This window comes from Toxotes jaculatrix, chromosome 9, assembly GCF_017976425.1.
Source record: "Toxotes jaculatrix isolate fToxJac2 chromosome 9, fToxJac2.pri, whole genome shotgun sequence".
In the NCBI taxonomy this organism is placed as follows: Eukaryota; Metazoa; Chordata; class Actinopteri; family Toxotidae; genus Toxotes; species Toxotes jaculatrix.
In genome coordinates, this window is record NC_054402.1 from 25,128,464 (window position 1) to 25,148,443 (window position 19,980).

At 40.8% G+C, this 19,980-nt stretch overlaps 1 protein-coding gene across 9 annotated transcripts in view; it reads left to right on the forward strand.

Annotated features, from left to right (window-relative positions):
* myo18ab (myosin XVIIIAb) overlaps nucleotides 1-19,980 on the forward strand; it is a 120,719-nt gene that overhangs the window by 91,391 nt on the left and 9,348 nt on the right. For 8 of the 9 annotated variants that reach the window (XM_041045628.1, XM_041045626.1, XM_041045629.1 and 5 more), the window contains 7 exons: nucleotides 1,960-2,073; nucleotides 6,956-7,072; nucleotides 9,295-9,378; nucleotides 11,009-11,146; nucleotides 14,679-14,864; nucleotides 15,050-15,189; nucleotides 16,916-16,960. In XM_041045628.1, the coding sequence (XP_040901562.1) occupies nucleotides 1,960-2,073; nucleotides 6,956-7,072; nucleotides 9,295-9,378; nucleotides 11,009-11,146; nucleotides 14,679-14,864; nucleotides 15,050-15,189; nucleotides 16,916-16,960 (824 nt within the window). The remainder of the gene's footprint in view (nucleotides 1-1,959; nucleotides 2,074-6,955; nucleotides 7,073-9,294; nucleotides 9,379-11,008; nucleotides 11,147-14,678; nucleotides 14,865-15,049; nucleotides 15,190-16,915; nucleotides 16,961-19,980) is intronic. The other variant, XM_041045632.1, reaches the window with a different exon arrangement.

Here is a 19,980-nt window from a genome sequence, read left to right on the forward strand (position 1 = left end):
GACAACATCATTTTATGTACACTAACTGCACCGGTTAGACCAGGAACAACTTATAGTCTGATGCAGATAGAGATATCTTAAATATCCCTTTAGTGGAAGCTAAAAAGTATTTCACACTTTGGTCAGAAGTTTGTACAAGCTGCAGAAGTTGTTAAGCAGAGGTCATCAAACCTGTTTTCCAAATTCTTACACTCTACACTTTTCTTTCTTCTAATTTATTTGTATTTATGCTGCTGAAATGTTCACATTTTTGAAATGTGAACATTTTTAGAGTTTCTAGATCAAATAACCTCTAAAAATTTTCAGAGGAGCTAGATGTTTAACAGTCAGCTCAACCAAAGTACCAACATATTTTCTCTCCTCTCACAGTACGTAACATAGTTTTCATAACAGTGGTATGGAGACAGTTTTGGTTTTACCTGCTAAGGTCGATCTCTGAAATTAATGTGGCCACCACATGACAAATGAGGAGAATGGAATTTAATTTGTGCGTCTTACAACACTGGAAAATTGCTTCACCAGCCACATGGTGTTCCACTTACAGTGTCACTGTTACTCTTTACACTGGTCCACACTCATAATTTACGTCCAGTATCGGCTTTCAGAGTCCGTGCAGGAAGTAGTGTTCTCTCTGTGCTGCAAGGTAGAACGTTCACGTCCCTTCACAAGCCTGCAGTCAACATTAACTACAGTCTTTTTTCACCTTACTGTAACAACACCTTAACAAATAGTGTATTTGCTTTGTAGTTGCTGTGTTCAGGTACTGTAGAAAATAGGAGCTAAAAAAACATTGACAGCTGACATTAGGAACATTGCCACTGAACCTAATCCAGGTTTTTACTGGAGTGTCCAATCCCAGTGTTCTAACAGCTGATAAGGTAACTTCACTGGACTCATTTCAGCCACATTTTTCATTTGTTAGTTGTCTCTCAGTGACGCAAACTGCTACAGAGAGACACACAAAAACATCAGAGGCACAAACAATCTCACTGTGTCTCTTCCAGTCTTGAGGTCTTTGTCCTATGTAGGAAGACTTGGGGGGACTTTAATATGTCTGTGCGCCACTCTTGGTCTCTTTTCCCAATGAAAACTTCAAATGTGAGTTGTGTAACTACAGTTCTAGGAATTTGAGATGACAACCTGAGCCAGCCATTTATAATTTAAAGAAACTGTAATCACATATGATGCAAATGATTTAAGTTCTCTGGTTCTTAACCTTTTTGACCTGTGATCCTCCATAAACAAGGCAGTGACCGCTCACAGCACTTCGTGACAGCCTGCAGATGTAACCCAAAGAGTGAGATTTCCTTCACAGATCACAGCTTCATTTTGAAAAGTTTCACAAAAAAAGTTTCAGGAAAAAAAAGGCAGCACTTTTCTCTCCTTCTTTCCTGTTTTTTGAATCCAAGTGTGACTCCTCAGATCTATCTCTTGAACCAGTTCCGACCCTGAGGTTGGAAACCACTGTTCAGGAGAAATGGAAAAAAAAAAACAACAAAACTCTTTTAACACCACTGAGACTTAAAACCGTGTGTTGATTGGTTGGTGTTAATTTGGTGTTGCCAGCAGATGACAGATTTTTTTTTGGGTGTAGAGCAGGGGCTGTCAAAATGTGATTGAGTTTTGACTCTAAGAGAGAATACTATAAAATTTGATGGAAACACAAAGGCGGCTCACATCTCTCTGTCCACCCCCCCGCCCCCCAAATCTCCCACGTCTCGCAAAGGGTGCCTGACAGTGTGAAAGCCGCTGGTCTAGAGTACAGGATTACTCTGTTCCCTGAAAAAAAAAAAGCAGAGAGCCGCTGTTTCATTCAATATCATGAAGTGGGAGCAGATTCAATTGATAGAATTACAGAATGTGACTGTACATGTAATGCACTAACTTCAAAAAGCACATTTGGTGTTAAGCTGGCTGCTGAACTGATGCATTTTCCTTTGCTCTCTGTATCTGTTCCAGCTGGAGGAGTCTGAGTTCACCTGTGCGGCTGCAGTCAAAGCTCGGAAGTCCATGGAAGTGGAGATTGAAGACCTGCACGTTCAGATGGAGGACATCTCCAAAACAAAACAGGCGGTCAGTGCAGCTCTCTGAATCCTCCTCTCAAACTTTAAAAATCCGTCCTTTCTCACAAGCGTCCTGGACGCAACAAATTAAGTTTACTGCGTCTCGCTGTGAAAGAGAAGGATAATGCTAAAGCTGTCACAACATTTGGAAATGATCATCAGTGGTGATCACGTAGGTTGTGTTTTTGAGGCTTTTATAAGGCTGCGCCATCTGTGGTGGTAGGAGGGCGGCAGCAGACATGTCAAATCATTGCCTTTAGCCTGAGATAAGGGGTTAGAGGACACATCTGTTCCCTCAGAGCTCATCGTCTTACTCCCACTGTTCCTCGTATTCTGGGAGAAGGAGGGGTCTTTCTTTCTTTCCCTGCTAAAATACTCATTTTATTCTGTCTCCATCTCTTTTTTTACATCTTTAGTTTTGACTTCTTTTTTCTTGCCTTTCTGTCTCAGCTTCTCCTAATGTGTTTTGACCTTTATATTTTTCTGTCTTTCTTTATGTTTTTCTTACTTCATGCCCTGTTCCCATGGCAATCTGGTTCCACATGTCGGTCAAACCGCCTCTTTTTTCCTTCTTCACTCCCACATTTCTCCTGCTGTTCACTTCCCCTCGGTCATACTCTCTCTATCAGTGAGGTTTAATCTTCTCGTGCTTTCTCTCCTGCCTGTTAAAAAGAAATGACTGACTGTAGAAACTTCATTTGAATAAGACCTGGCATGTCCACAGTTAAGTGACAGGTGGAGATAATTGAGCTGACACAGCTGCAGTTCAGGAGCAGATACTAGGAGAAGATGGAGGGAGGGAGGGATGGACGACTATTTCTTTCCCTCACCTTCATTTGTTTTTCTTTTTTTTTTTCTTTTACCCTCTTAACAGAAGGAGACAGTAAATAGTGAAAATGTTACTGTCAGCTCTTTTCCAAAAGTCTTCCTGTGTTTTTAAATGAACTGGAGAACTGCTCTCTGGAATAAGTTGGTGAATTTATGAGCAGCAGTGTGGAGCATAGGTGTCTGGTCTGAGACTGCTGTACGTTGTAATTCAGTGAATACCTTTCTGTCATAAGCAATTGCAAATTTATCAATTAGAAATATTTCAAACAACAAAGAAAAAATACTAAAGATTGTTAAATTCACCAATTACTGTCTCGTTAGCAAACTCTTTTTCTATTGATAATATTGTTTTTTTTTCTCTTAAAAAATGTAAATAATAATTGAGTTGCATAATGTAACATCAAACTTTATTTCTATTTACTACATTGTCCTCTGACACTCCATGACTTTGACTTCTGTGCCTGTTCCTCTTCTTTATTCGCTGCACTTGTCAAGCTTTTCAGTCTGCCTCAGCACACACACACACACACACACAGTTCACAGCGATAACGGGCAGATTTACGACTCAAAGTTAATTGTCATTTTTGAAACAATGGGTCCTTCGATTTTATACAGCCTGTGAATTTACATTGGCTCCATGACTCAAAAACTCCAGCTGACTTTTTAATATTTCCCACTGATTCATGTCTAAATGACAGACCCAGCATAAGACTCTTAAATCTACATCCGATGGCTACACATGACATAAGGCGACGTCAACACTGTGCAATAATTCAAAAGAAAAAGAGGGTGAAACTGTTCTTGTAGTATAGTAAGTCCTAATGTTGTAGTATAATTTTACAAGCGAACATACTAAATCCAGTTAAAAGGTGTACTGTGGAAACACTACATACTGAATTACTTGGACAGACAATGCAACACACTTTATTTTTCAGCTGAGTGAGTGTTTCTGCTCAGATTGGTGAGAAGATCTGGAGCTAAATATTAGTTTGTCTGAAAGGCTCACGGATCTCGTTAAAGTTCTGTTAAACTCTGATTGAGGTCTTTGATATTAAGAACTGAGACGGTTGGTAGAGGGACAACACAGCTCATCAGTTTTAATTAGCCCCATCTTTTAAATCTAATCTACCAGTGGCTTTGCAGCTGCTCATACACACGTCCAACACCACTGTGGAGAAGTTTGAAGAAAGACCTAAAAAACCAAATGCAATTTAAGTGTTTTCCCAAAAGGTGCGATCCAATAAATAGAACGTGAAAAATGAATATTGCTGCGATAAGATGAATGTGTCAGCAGCTGTTTGTTTTGAGATGATGTCTTTGAGCGTGACCTCTGCAGCACGCATCCAGTCTGCCGTAAAGTAAAAGGCTGAGAGAGCTGATGGCAGAAACGGTTATTGCATAAATTGAGGATTTTCTGATGCATCGCTGACCACATCAGCGACGATAAAATCATGCAAATAACATTTCTTTCAGATGGACCACCATTTCTGCCGTTCTCCCGCCGTTCTCCTGGCATAATTGCAGTGTTTTGAGAAAATTGTCTCACACATTTTCCTTAGTTTTTATTTTTCCTCAGAGAGCCAGAGCAGTCTGTGGAGGGGGGGGTGGGAGCCGACCCACCTGATTGGGTTGAGATTGCACTGACAGTCTATTGTTAAATGTGTTAAATGACAGTTTAATGCAGCTGACTGGCACGTTTTTTTTTTCCCGTGTGTCCATCACAATACCCCCCGCCCCCACCGTACAGTCCTGGAGCTGCTTTCAAAGCTTTTATCAGCGCTCACCGAGGCTAACGGTGGATTTGAAAAACACAAGAAAGTGAGATGCGTAAATGAATTTGCCCCAGATTCCACATGGATATTTATAGTTACTGAAGTGCACCTTGGTACGTCTCAGCAGTGGGTGGTTTTAATAAAAATAAATACGGAATAACTGAATTTTCCCCTCGTAATCCAAATCCATGTCTGGAAGCTGTGGTTTGATTCCGGGAGTTGGGTTCATTCTACATCCTGTTTGGACTGTTTCTTAATAAGATGGATGCCACAGTGTCAGCTCTGCTTGTCCCTGACTCCTCTCATCTACTTGCTATGTGCAAATGGATTCATTACCCTTTTCACATAGTCACATTAGTCATCATTTATTAAGCCACAGCCCTGCACCACCAACCTCTCTCTGCCTTTTGTATATTATCCCAGTCATTATAGAAATAGGATTACTTCAGCACAGTCCCTCCCCTCAGCTGAAGGTATGAAGCAGTCGCGGCTGGCTTTTAGCCTCTAATTGGATATTTTGGTTATGACTGGGACCTTAAATAACCTCTGTTGGGCCTTGTGATCATAGAGGGGGCTGTGTAAGAGCTAATAAGGGCTCTCCTCAGAGAAAAAACCTCTGCTGTGCAAAGAGTGGCACACCCACAAAGTCAAAGCACAGCTCTGGACTGTGACCAGTTAGTCACAGTTATGGAGGTGGTGCAAGGAAAATGTATAGACAGTCACGAGTGTGTCTAGAAAATATTCTTGTAGTTTTATATATGACTTTTAACACTCAGATATTATTGTGATATTACACAGTCTGTGCAGACAGACAGCTGGACTGGTTAAAATAGGAGCATACCAGACACACTTGAGATGGACGAGTGAAAAACATGGCTGAAGTGTTTTCTGTGCCGACACGCCGTTTTGACCTTGTTTTTTTTTTTCTTTCTGAAAAGAGTGGCTCAGACCTTTAAACATTCGATTATTTTTCTATTTAAAATATAATAAAGTCTAACAGAGTTTTGTTTTTTTGTGTGTTTTTTTTTATGTCGTTGTGGTCCTACAACATAAAAAATAACACAGAAACAGATGATACACAAAGGACCATAATATACCCAAACCCATGTTTTTCATGGTATGGTTTTTCTTGTCATTAGAACACATGAAATTGTTCAACTTTTACTAAAAAACTTTTCTCAGTCAACAGTCAACATATCTCATTAAAACTAGAACTAGAATTTGCAATTATAACATCAGCTTGTAAGAAAACTGCAATTTGACGTTTCACCGACATAAAGATCCAGTCCAGGAGAAGATGCTGTGTTCTGCACCAGCTAAAAAAAATGGTTTTGTCCATTGATCTCTTCAGTAGGACTGGTATAAAACAGCAATAGCTACTTGCGTTACCATCTCTGTTAAGTGACTGATTGTATCTGGTGAACCTGCTTTTGACTTTGTGTTGTCAGTGAGGGATCCTTTTTTTAAATGGTTACCCAGTTAATGTTACTAAAATGTCTAAGTGTAAATATGAGTCTGTTTTTTCCCCCACTGGCGTCACCTCTACCTCCCACTGAAATCGAACTGTACAAAGCATTAATAGTGTTTATGTGAGGGTGATCAGAGAGTTTGCAGATGCACCATATCAGCTATGACTTTAAATTCTGGGCAGGCAATGCCATCACTGTAAATCAGAGTCACTTGCAGCCCATTTAGTTTTGCCTGAGTTTATTGTGAGCCGTACGGGTTGTGACTAGCAGCTCTTCTGATGTGGTAGGCCCGTGGTAAATTGCATTGTTCGTGTCTCTTTAGCTGACTGGTAGATGCCTGACTCTAAAAAGCTTTTCCAACTGGCGCTGCGCTGTGATTAATGCATATGTCTCCGCACATTTTATGCTCAATCACTCTTAAATGACCTCCTTTATTGTATTGTTTTCTACCACAGCTTATTAACCGATGATAATAAACAGATGTTGCTTTTCACAGTTGTTTCTTGAAGTTACAATATCAATTTTATTATTAAACAAAACAACTTTTCAGTACATTTCTGCTTCAAATGTCCTAATTGTGCTTCAGTACAAAATCATTAAGCTCATAAGTAAAATTGTTCAGAGTCTTTGACCCTGTGTGAAGCACAGATCCTGTGTGTGGGATTTAGGTTTTTCCAATCTGCAACTAAAGATGTTTTTTGTTTTCATTTATTTATTTATTGACTTATTTTTGGTGGGTGAACCAGCTGCCATCTAATGTCTGATTTTGTGGGACACCGTCCATCTGTTTACACAACTCTTGGCTTTGCTCTCTGTCCTTCAGCTGGAGGAGCAGCTGAGTCGTCTGCAGAGAGAGAAGAACGACCTGCAGTCCAGGATGGAGGAGGACCAGGAGGACCTGAACGAGCTGATGAAGAAACACAAGGCTGCTGTGGCCCAGGTCTGCTGTTCTCCTCTCTCTACACACTGTGCCTGGAGTTTGTTACTGTAATAATTAAAACCTGAAAATAACATTTGTTAAATAATACTTTCATTTCCTTATGAGGATTTATTCTTTTAATGATTAATTAAATGTTTTTTTTTTAAATAGAAACAGAATAATGACTTATTCATAACAAAATAATTATAAAAATCCTTTTAAATTTTACCTTTTGTTATTCTGCTTTCTAATATGTTTAGCAATTAATTTGTTTCCTTTCTTTGACATTTACAGTTTCCATTTCACAAACACTTTCATATAAAGACCTAAATATTAAATGAAGTTCAGTCCACAGAGCAACAGCAGGATTTTATGTCTGTTGCGTGTTTATGTGAAATAGTGTGTGGGCCAGTTTCTGCCAATTAAAAGTCATGCTATTCAAAAAGGAACTTCACACCCTGGTTCAGCTTGAGCAGGGTCCCATCACATATACAGATACATTTAAAACCCCCTGATACACTCTGAGTCTGCACCTTCTCTAGTGGTCAGGACAGAGGTTCAGTGCCAGACTGGTTTACTTCTACTGCTGCTTATTAAGACCTCAGCAGAAGCAGCAGAGACAGTGGAGAGTGAGCTAGCCTACTATATATACTGTTACTACCTTCAGTTGGACGGTCCTCATTTCTTTATAACATATATACAGTAAATGCATTTTGCGTATTCAAACTTCACAGTGCCAACAGTTGATTTCTGTAGTTGTATGTCTGGGGCCTGGGGCCAGGGGCCGGGTCAGTGTGATACTGTCTTGTACTTTGTGCGCATGAAGGACAAGTCAACACCAACAGTTTTATTGATTGATTGAATTTTGTTTTGAGCACATAATTACCACTCTGGAAAAGACAAAAACCTGTCATTTAAACAAATACTATAGATTGAGACCTTGATCAATATAAAATGAAGTAACTGCGCATAACGTTTTAATGTTTAGATGTATAATTCAGTAATAACACAGTAAAAGTCTATAATCATTCCATTGTCACACTGCAGGCTTCTGATTGCTGTTATTTTATGTCAGTGCTCAGGGTTTTCAAATTGATTTCAGAAAATAAATAAATAATCAGAACAGTAAATGAAAGAACAGTATTTATTATTTGAGAATATAATTTTGTTGAGATGGAAAAGCTTCTAAAACACTTACTCAGGATGAGTCATGATAAAGTCACCCTGTGGAGTTTTCTTTGGAACAAACCAAAGTTATGTTTACGTTTAGAATTACTCACCAAAATTCACTCTGTGTCCTTGAGCTCTAACAAATGCATTGAACATATTTATTTCTTTTGCAAATCTTTTTTTTTTTTTTATTTGACTTTAAACGAGTAACGAAAAACCTGCCTGCATCTTGACGTGTCAACATGTGTGCACGACACAGACACATGCAGTCCAGCCTGCATGTTGTGCATATCACATCACATATAGATAGATAGATATACCACCATATCATGTCATAAAGCAATCCAGAGCTCATTTGGAAGCGGTAAAATCCCTGGCCTGAGATATACATTGACTTGTTTTAACCACCGATCCCTGCCAATTGAGTCATTTTTGAAACATGGTGGTCTTTGACTAACCCCCCCCCCCCCCCCCCCCATTAGTATTAATGTAGCTGTATGTGCAGATGAGCAGCAAGTGGAAATGAAAGAGGAGTAAAAGCACTCCCTTTCCATCACTGGAGGATGGGGGATGAGTGATGATGAGTGATCTGCCTCCACTGGCTCCAAATGAATCCATCCTTTCTGTCTAAATTGAAGCAGCTGAACTCCCTGTGGGACTCGCTGCAGCAGAGTGCTTCATCTACTGTGAAAAAAAAGCACTTGTCTCAAATATTTCACACAGGTCACACTGAAATGAGCTTTATTGATATGCTTTCACCAGACAAAAAAAAAAAAAATCTTTCTGGCATATTTGTCTAGGTAATGTCAGTGTGACGTCATCATTTTTTTAAAAGTGGATCTGCACTTTTTTTTTATTATTGGTTGGTACTTGATGGATTTACATTTAGTTTTAAAGACTTTCAGTTTATCCATAGTCTGCATACGTATAACTGATGACATATTTTTGAAAATGAAATCCTTATTTATTCTTCCATCAGATGGATTAAAAGATTAAACATGTTTTATGTCCACTTACTGTATCATGTTGCTCACTGACTTTTTTTTTTCCCCTTGTGTTTTCGTTGACTTCAGTCTGCCCAGAACCTGGCTCAGATCAGCGACCTACAAGCCCAGCTGGAGGAGGCCCTCAAGGAGAAGCAGGAGATTCAGGAGAAGGTAGATGTCGGGTCCTGCGCCCATATGTATATCAAACGTGTCACTGGTTGCTATAATCATTCCTCCTGTTCTGTAAATAAAAGCAAAATGAGGACTGGAATCAAGTTGAATCCTCACTCATCCATGACAAACTATACTACTATTATCATTTGAAAATCCCCAAGCTTCAAGATTCAGTTGAAGCTCACTGTTTAAGGAGCATTAGAGCATTTTACCATGTTTGTGCCTCTGTACATGCGGCTCAGTACATGTGTTTTTGGGCCTGTGTCACAAAGAACAACAATCATTTGCTTTTTTAGCTTCTTAAATATGAGGATTTGCTACTTCTCTCTCTCTTTTTTTTGGTTGATAGTAAACTAAATATTTTGGGCCTTTGGACTGAAAACACTGAATTCAGTTTCCCAGGTTTCAGTTTCAGTGAAGAATCTCATTTACAAACTTGCATGAATGTGTAGCACTGCCTCAGCTTATTTCTTATTTGCCTTTGCATTGGTCTCTTGACAAAAACAACCCTTGATGTAATTGATGTGTCATTCAAGCAGGACTGGCGCTGGCAATATGTGACAAAGATGGCCAACTTGGTTTCCCAACTCCGACAAGCAATAAAGCTGAACATGCTAGTGCTGTCATCCTTGTAATGACTGCTGCTTCATGAATATTTCTCTATCAGGCACAGCTGTACCTGTACAAATCAGGAGCCAGCCACGAGGAGGGGGAAATTAAACCAGGATCCCCCACCCCACCCCCAGCTTTACAAGGGATACTTTTTCTTAGTATGACCCACCCACACAGTGTTACCATCGGAGACCTCTGTTTAGCAAGAGACAATCCTTTAACTTCTCTGAGGCTAGAGGCAAGACATCAACCACACCCGTCTCACAGTTTGACTTGTGTTATTTTAAAAAGACAATATCACGGTTTGGGTGATAAATGATCAGAATCCATCGCTAGGATTGGTTCTCATTTCACGTTAAGTTCTACTTCATGTTTGGGTTGAGACATGGTGAGATTCTGCTGTTACTGATCACGGAGGGAGGTGAATGATATCGTGCCCCTTCACAACCTCAGTACGTATCACAGGGAGTGCACCTGCGTCTGAGACCAACATGCGGTGAAACATTTCATGTTATAACAGGATCAACAGTATATTGTTATAAGAAAGCTTGTTATAATGTAAAAATGTAACGTTAAGTTATCTGTTTTTATTCCTCTGGCTTGGCAGCAGTATGCTGCTGCACTGTGGAGGTTTCTAATGCAATCCGACACAGCAGGGGGGGGTGAGCTCCTTCAGTCAGAGAAGGCGCATTTACCACTTAAACATCAGCCACTGTGTTGATTGGTTGAACTCTGTATTGAATGGAGAATGTATATTAAATTTTCACACTTTTCTCTTTTGCACCATTAATTAGAATCTCAGATTTGTTGTGATTTATTTGGAGGAAATTTTGGGTCATCAAAAAATGAAGTCAGAGATTCAGTTTGTTAAGAGAAGACAGTAGCCCCATTTGTAATGTCCCCACTTTGTGATGAGACGCTTTTAATTTGAAACAAAAATGCCCTGATTTTATTCTAGTCAGTGGGTGGCACTCGCAGGAATATTAAGACAGAAATGTGTATGTGTGTTTCTTAGATGCAAGCCCTCCAGAGCCAGCTGGAGTTCCAGGAGCAGTCCATGGTGGAGAAATCCCTGGTCAGCCGGCAGGAGGCTAAGATCCGCGAGCTGGAGACCAAGCTGGAATTTGAGAAGACCCAGGTCAAACGCCTGGAGGTGAGAGCTGAAGACAGGTGGAGGAGTGCTGGTGGTGGTAGGCGTCTGGGTGAGGAAGCTCTGGCATGTGGGAGATATGGGAGGAGGTTAGTGGGAGGGTGAAATGTGCTGCTGGGGTCAGAGAACGGCCGCAGAAACAGAAAAAAGGTCATGATGAGCTTGACACCACATAAACATGGACTTTAGCTTGATAAAAAATTTCCACAGCCAGTTAGACACAACCACTGCTGCTTGACTCCGAGCTTGTGTTACTCTCACTTGACAATACCATTTGTTATTCTGTCATTTTCAAATTACATTCAGATTTTGCCTGAAACAAAAAGCACATGTGAACAATAAAGGTTACCATCTGCACACTCCCAGGGAGAAATTGAAATCGTCTCTCGCCCACTGCTAAAATGACCCTGTAATCAATTTTGCAGGTTCAGTTTAGTAATTACTAGCTATGCAATGTGCTCACTGCCAGGCACATTTCCTCAGCTTGTTGTCCTCCAAAGTCAAAACAAAATATATTTATTTATTTATTAAATGTATTTTCTTTTCTAATGTAGCTGGATTTCTAGCTTGTGGTGAAATGTGCAGTGTTTGGAGAATACACACAGGGGTTAGACTCATTCTGCCTTTTGCTTTGCTTTTTATGGCCCCTCACCAGCATTAAAACTGCAAAGAGTGAATATTTCAGGTTGCCTGAGTAGTATAACTCATCAAAGCTGGAGGTAGCGCTGCTCAATCAATACAGATGTGAGGAGGCAGAGTACAACACCCACTCGGTATGTGAAATGTGGACAGGGTGGCTCATGCAGGAGCTAACTCGCTGATAAAGTGTGCTGCTGGCTTTGATGCACAGGCTGAATTGAGAGGCACTGCAGGTTTAAAACACCCATACGGCAGTCATCTGTTTAAACACCGCTGAAGGCTTTACGTATATGTGAGGACAGTCGGCTGCACCGCTGCAGTGAATTATTGATACAAATGAGCTCATCAGTAGTTAACTTTGTCTTCTGACTGGGTTCCGTGTTGCGCTCGTATCCATACTCACTGAACCACAACAGGAATTTGTTCATATTATTCCAGGGTTGGTTGATGCAGGTTTTAAAGCACCATAATCATAAGGATCCTGTAATACTCAGCATTCTGAGTCAGTCAGACCACAGTTTTGTTCCAGAGTTAAATATCCCAACAAATATCAGATAGATTGCTCTGACATATGTTACAAATATTTTTGTTCCCTAATGGATTTGCATAAAATTTGGTACAAACATTTATGGTCTCGAAGTGGATAAATCCCAATGTTTGCGATCCCCTCACTTTTCATCTAGAGCCACCAGCAGGTTGAAATGTCTCACAGGTTATTGATGGATTGACATTTGGTCCAGACTTTCATGAACTTGTGAGGATGAATTGTAATAATTCTTGTGATCCTCTGACTTTTCATTTCAATAACTGCAAAAGTAATGGCATTCCCATCAGCCTCTGCTGTACTGTCTCTATTACCAATAAGCAAATGTTAGCATGCTAACCAAAAGCAGCCCTGCATCACACTGGGCTGCATCTGTGTGGGCCGGTTGTTTGACATGTAATCCAGGAAGTCCACTTTGAGAAGCAGATCTATGAGTCTGAAGGTGGATCAGAAGCCACAACGCAAAGGCTGCAATTAATCTATTATCAAATGTAGGCTATCAGCTAAGGCAAAATTTGGAAGTATATACCATATCAGCCTGGGCACCTGCCATCTGTCTCACTCACAGCAGTGAGCGTCACGCTTTAGTTCACCTTGGCCGTTAAAGGGAAGATAAAATGCCAAAGAGCTCAGCTGTGTGGCAACTCTTTAAACTGAGCGAATACAAAGGCAATGTGCCAAATATGCCATTTGAAACTGGCACAGCAAGCATGAAAGCTCACCTGGATGATGTTAGTAGTAGGATAGTGTTTGACAGTGTGTAAAACTGGGACCATACTAGCTAGCGAACTTAGCTGATGTCTGTTGTCCACTTGCAGTGATGAAGCTGCTTTTATCCGCTGTTTAAACAGTAACGTTACACATGATTAAAAGCATGCATGCACTTTGCTGGGAAAGCAGTTGCATCTGACGCTGCGCATGGAGACGCTGACGAACGAACTGGAGAAACGGGGGTCTGCTGCTCAGGACACAATCTACAGCTGTGCATAAAGACGCCTCTAAAACAGGACAGAGTACGTTGCACAGTTTTGGTTGCCAGGAATCTGGGACACTTCAAATAAAGTGCAAAGGCTGTATCTGCCTGGAAAGAGAAACAAAAGCAGCAGAACATTGTGGAGCACAAACTCTTAGAAGAATAATACAGTAGAAACAACAATTCTGTAGAATAACACAGTCCTTAAAAATTAATGTCTGCAAGCGTCGGCTATTCACTGTTGATTACTACCGAAGCTCTGAAGCCCCAAAAATGGTATTTGGGACGACCTTATTCAGCAGTCGCATTTCAAAGTAACCCACCAGAAATGTGGGCTTGCATGTATTTTATTGGCCACCTCAGCATCTCTGTCGCATTGTGGACCAGCAAGTTCAGAAGATAGATGGGGCTACATGGCCTAAGATGGTGAACATGGTAAATATTACACCTGCATAACATCAGTGTGTAAGCTTTGTCACTGTAATTGTATTAGCATGCTGATGTTAGCTTTTAGGTTAAAGCACTGCCTAGATGCTGCCTCACATAAATGCTCACATGGCCGTGCTCTGATTCTGAATCAGAAGAACCTTATTGATGCCTGCAGGGTAATCCTGATTTTAAGGGGATGTCCATTGTTCTGGTCACCATGCCAACCAGCTTCAGTGCAATTAGCCTGGTGTAAACAATGCGACCGTAGAGTTGCTGTGCAACGGTTGCATAGCTGAATGGTACCATTCAAAAAGGCAGCTGAATGAAAGGAGTAATTCCACAGTGAAAAAACACAGACCAGAACTCTCACTACTAACAGGGTTAGAGAGGGCGCAGCTTAAATAAGTTACTATTAAACATTTACAACAAAAGTACAACAAAAGAAGCAAGTTTAAGGTTTTGGTAAAACATAATCACCAGGTTAATTGATGAACTTAGTGACAATATTAAAATTAAGTAAGTAAAATAGAGCAAGAAACACAAACAGACAGATAATCAGGCAGCTGAGAAACAAACCTCCAGGTTAGTCGAATTTATCTGGAAGAGGAACAGAGGCCAGCAGTAGAACTATGATCCAAACTGAGTGTTATAAACATCCATCACAGTTCACAGGCTAACTTCCACTTTCAGCTTTGACCTTCTCTCATGTTAAGTTTTTAGATACACTCAACTTTAGTTTTCCCACCTAATAAAGTGTCAACATGGAGAAGAGAATCTCAAAGGAAGGTTTCAGCATCTTGTTGAATCAATACCACAAAGAGCTGAGGCTTTTTTGTCTAGAGGAGGCCCTAGCCATTATTAATAAGGTGTTCCTAATAAAGTGCTCGGTGAGTGTATACGATATTAGTTTTGACTGTGTTGTTGAATCTTCTCTCTTTATTGCTGTGCAGAGCCTCGTAGCTCGTCTAAAGGAGAACATGGAGAAGCTGATGGAGGAACGAGATCAGCGCAGCAGCAGCGAAAATCGAGAGAAGGAACAGAACAAACGTCTGCAGAGACAGATCCGTGACATCAAAGAGGAGATGGGTGAACTGGCCAAAAAGGAAGCTGAGGCCAGCCGCAAAAAGCACGAGCTGGTAATGATGTGACAAGGAGAAAACTTATTCACCATTACCAATGAGCAGTATAGTCTGTCACTCCCACCATTTTAGTAGAGCCTGCATGACTTCCCTCAACAATAAAGCAACAGCCACTTTGAACTGCTTCAACCTTTGGTCCTGGTCAGCTGAAAAGTTTGCTCCGTCTCTTGTCTCATTAACAGGAAATGGACATTGAGAGTTTAGAGGCTGCTAATCAGAGCCTGCAGGCAGACCTTAAACTGGCCTTCAAAAGGATCGGTGACCTCCAGGCTGCCATCGAGGATGAGATGGAGAGTGACGATAATGAAGACCTCATCAACAGGTACAAAAGAATAAGTAAAAATCTGGAGCTTCTTGAAGTTTCAGAGGATGGAGGACATAATATGAAATGTAGTATAAACAGAGAGTGAGTTTGAGAAAGGACTAACTGAGTCACTAGGCAGAGACCATTTACCTGTGTAGCCCAGTATTCACTGGGACATCAAAGGGCACCAGTCCTGTTGTAGCACTGTAACTGTTGTGTTGTACATAGGGCCAGGTCATTGTGTTAGGTTGATAGATGTAGGATGCTGAGTTGTCAGCTCACCAAACTGCTAATGACCAAAGTCTTAGTTGTAATTGTGACAACAATTCAAATTCCACCTGCTGATGAAGACCATGAGATTCAGTTGAAAGCTCTAAACAAAGCTAGCATGTGCCTGATTCCTCAGGTCAGGAATAAATCTTCAGACTCAAGAGAATATTCCACTCCAGATATTAATAGAATATTATTCTTATCAATAAACTGTCATCAGCTTCTTGTAGGATGTTTGACTGCCTTACTTTTCAGGTGACCAAATCCCTGCTACAATCCAGACGTGGTGGGAGAGAAACACTTTCACCACTTCTGTGCATTTTTCTCAACTCATAATTTGAGGAATTTGATTCATTTGTGCAATTATCCATTTTTTTTTAACCATGCTGTTACAGGTAGATAGACATCTGGATTTCACAGGACCTGACTTTATCTAGTGCATCATATGTATAGTTATTTCTCTGCTCTCCTGGAAGTGCTTGCTGTCGCAGTGAGGTTGCCTGATTTTATCATGCATTTACAGAGACCAAAAACCCCACCGACAGTATCTGGCAACCCACGCCGTAGCTATAGACACTGCTCAAGAAATGCTAGGTAGCTGCATGTACTGTCGTTTGTCAAGAAACTGGCCCAGCACTTTTACATTTCTCTATGTGTGTGCATTAAAATATTAAGATATATGTAAAGTAGTGCACTTTAGATGTATTGGTAGGTGCATCTTTGAACATGAGACAGACACAGACCAGCTGTTTCTCCCTGCCTCCTGTCTTTATGCTAAACCTGGTGAACCATGTCCTGACTTCAGCTCTGTACTTAACACACAGACGTGGTATTGATTTTCACATGTAAAGCCAATAAGTGTGTTTCCCACAATGCTGAACTGCTCATTTAAGTTGAGTTGATTTGTTTTCTTCATTTCTTTCTTCGTTTTTCTGGTCATTTACTACACTTGTTGCACCTTGAATGTCCTTCTTCCTCAAGATCAAGGCAGGAGTTATCCCCGCTGAAGTCTGGTCCAGCTGAATGACTCAGACAGACTATTATTCACACCCAGTAAAAAGTCCTGTCCTCTCTCTCTAGGCTCTCAGTCTCTGAGGTGCATGCTGAGCTTAGTACAGTCCTACAAAGAGTGAGGGTTCTTCTCTGTACAGCAGCAGTGAACTGCTGGGAAATGCTCTGTGAGGTGTTCTCCTCAGCTCTGTATGCAAGACACAAGATCAGGATGAGGTGGCATGCTGAGTCAAAATGTGATGTGTACAGTACAGTACATTTAGTTTGCCGAACGGAAGAACAAATCTGTGCCATCACAGCATCTGCCCTGACATCCATACATATTCAGATATTTTTAAGCTTCCTTGATGTTTTATTTTTGACTTGATTCTCATTTCATGGTTTTCTTTTGTGTTGTCTTCTTGTTTTTCTGTTTTCATTTCTTGTCTGTCACTCCACCCATCATCATCATCATCACCACCAGTTTGCAAGACATGGTGACAAAGTATCAGAAAAGGAAGAACAGAACGTGAGGAACTTGAACTCCTGATCCTTTTTTTTTTTTAACCACTAGAAATGATGCATTATTCTACAGTCTTTGAACATTTAGTTCAGAAGTTGATAGTGGAGAAAGAAAAGCCAGAGTTTTTCTCTGGGTTTAGTTTCAGTCCAGTTAGTCCATCACTTCTGGCTGTCACACGGTAGAAAAGAGCTGATATTTAAAGAAAAAAATTCCCTCTGACAGAGAAAAAAAAAATAGAAAAGATATTTGGAATTCATCTCATGTTCTGGGTCGGTTTTGTTGTTGGGGATTTTTCTCTGATTCCCTGTGATAATTCTCAGCTGTTGTCAGGCCCTCAGAATCAAAGAGCCATGGCTCCGTTCCAGATCCACACAGGTTCAGCAATTCAAACATGACTCATGGAAGAGGCAGAGATACAGTAAATCTAAGGGGAGATTTGATGTGTGAAGACTCAAGGATAATGCATCATCAACAACAGTGTTCAGAGATCCCCTCATAACCCCAGTTTACTTCACTCTTCATTGCATGCCCTCACATGCTGAGCTGCATGAATGCCACTGACAATATGCTACTTAAGCCCCAGCATGAAACAAGCCTCCCTCCTCAGATTCCCTGTGTCGTTAACCACTTCACGAAGCCAGGTTGAGATCTTCCCTTTACGTCGCCAAGGGGTTTATCCAGCTGTGTCCAGGGCCTCGCCTCCGTCTGAGGGCGTGACGTCGAACACTGCCATGTTTGAACAGCAGCCAACCCGTCGGCCTCTCACTCCCGGGGCAGTCTTAATTTTTTAGCACCCCGCTCTAGGGCCTGATGTGAGTGTGGCTCAGCAGCAGCGGCTGCTCTCCTGACAGGAGAAAAACGAGGGTGTGTTCCACATCCATCTTTGACTCACACCTGCTTAATAATACAGAATCCTCAAATGTCTGACAAAAAGCTGTCGTGCTCACATGGCAAGTAGCTCACAAGCAGCGTTAAACTCTGGCTCCTGTCAGTGTTTTATTTTCTGATGGTGTAAAGGATTATTAATCAGAAGTGCAAGCTTTTTTTCCAAAGGTTTGTAATGAGCTATTAGCACTGTCACATTTGAATAAAGAAGCTAATCATTCCCTGTGTTTTGACACAAAATGCATTTCTAGTCTCATGAAATATAAATTATGTAGCTATACATTTGAATTTATTAATACTAATACAGTATAATTCCATTTGAATTAAGCTGTTCTAAGAACATATTACTGAAATTATATTTGTAATATTCGTTGATGTAATTAAGAGAAAACTGCAGGTGAGGTTTCAGCCTCGACATAAACAGTTTGTCACTAGTCTGAATTTTGGACTTTCCTGGCACCATACATGGTTACCCACACTGAAGTCTGCCAGCAGAACTGTAGAGTCTCTTGGTGGTATCCTTTCAAGGACCCCACCCAGAGACTCCTTACTCCAAAATGCTGTTTGGTGCATAGGCACAAATTCAGTCTGAGCCTTCCTTTCAGCAACCCACAGTCACATAGAGGTGACCTTCCTCTTTGCCAGGGAGAATTCCAGCATGGTGGCTCTCAGCCGGGTGTTCGCTCATCCAGTGCCAATCACCCTGGGCAACTCTGGAAAAGGAGAGAGTTCAGCTCCCCTCTTGGACTTTGGTTATAGAAGAGGCCAGCTGTATCTAGTTGATACTGAGCCACCTCGTGCACCCGCTCCGGTTTCCCCCCTTCATTCCTAGAACCAATCTGTTGTACCAAGGTCCCAGCTTTAGCCTGTCCTCAAACCCAAAAATCTGAAAATCACTTTGATCTCTTTGGTTTCTAGTTTTAGCTGATAAGTGATTATTTGAATACGTGCACTGAAGTGACTGCAGTGGGAGTTTTTCAGCACAGATAAACAGTGTTACCTTTCCATGTGACACTGTGCCCTCCTGATGGTCTTGGAGAGGATGCATATGCCTGTCTGTGCTCCAGAGCCACAGGGACTTCACTGGGCTGACAGTTTCATATATCGGAGGCATAAACAGTGGTGTCTGTAAGACCCAGGGACACAGAGGAGCAAAGCCAAGAAGAACGGAGCAGGACGATCCATAGAGGCTAATGATGAATGTAATAGTGTGTAACAGAGATGTACAACCAATGGCGGCAGAATGTCACAGACAATTAATGTCTCCTCAGCTCTATGTTTGTTTGCTTCCCCAAGGCTTTTGGCAAGGCTTAACTAATGGTATGGTGGCCAAGGATATAAATTGTAGATGACACCATGGATGAGGGTGCTCAGTTACATAGAGCCCACCATTGTGGTTTTGGTTATTGACCTGATAGATCTGTCTGTTCTCTGAATGGATCATGGACTTGTACACAGATAAGAAAGTCACACACCTCCATTAATATTCAGCTACAGTTAATTTACTGTTGATCCACATTAGACTTTTCATTCAGTTTACCTTCGCACATTTCTGTTAATTTACTGTTAAAATTTTTGTTCGTACTGTGATTCTATCTCACACTTTTTACTTTTTGGACATTTGCATTTCGACATTTTTCTGTTCACTTACTGTTTATTATTATTACTGTTCATAGTAGTTTCTCCCTCGGGGATCAATAAAGTTTATCTGATTCTGGAAGAAAATAAAAAGCCTAGGAAAATAATAACGTTTTTCAGCTGGAGGATTAGAAAAATATTTACTCAGTCATTATTTGGGCAACATGAGAAAACTAATTGGTATGCTGTATCACTTTCAGAAACTTTCTTATATATAAATTTCATATATAAAAAACAGTCTTATTGTACTTAACAGAATACATTAAGCCCCTATGGGTAGAATTTGTTGACCAGTTTGAACCGGTTTTGATTAACAAAGCTGTAAAATGTCCACAGTGAATGTAGCTGCAGAACTACTGTCAACATATTTCATTTATTTTTGCTACTACCTGCTTTCAGCAGCTAAAGCTTTATGTTTTCATTAACTCTGACGAGGGTCAGATAAGGAAACGCGCTGCCTGACGTTTGAGCGTCCTCCGTCCTCAGTGATGTTTACCCAGTCT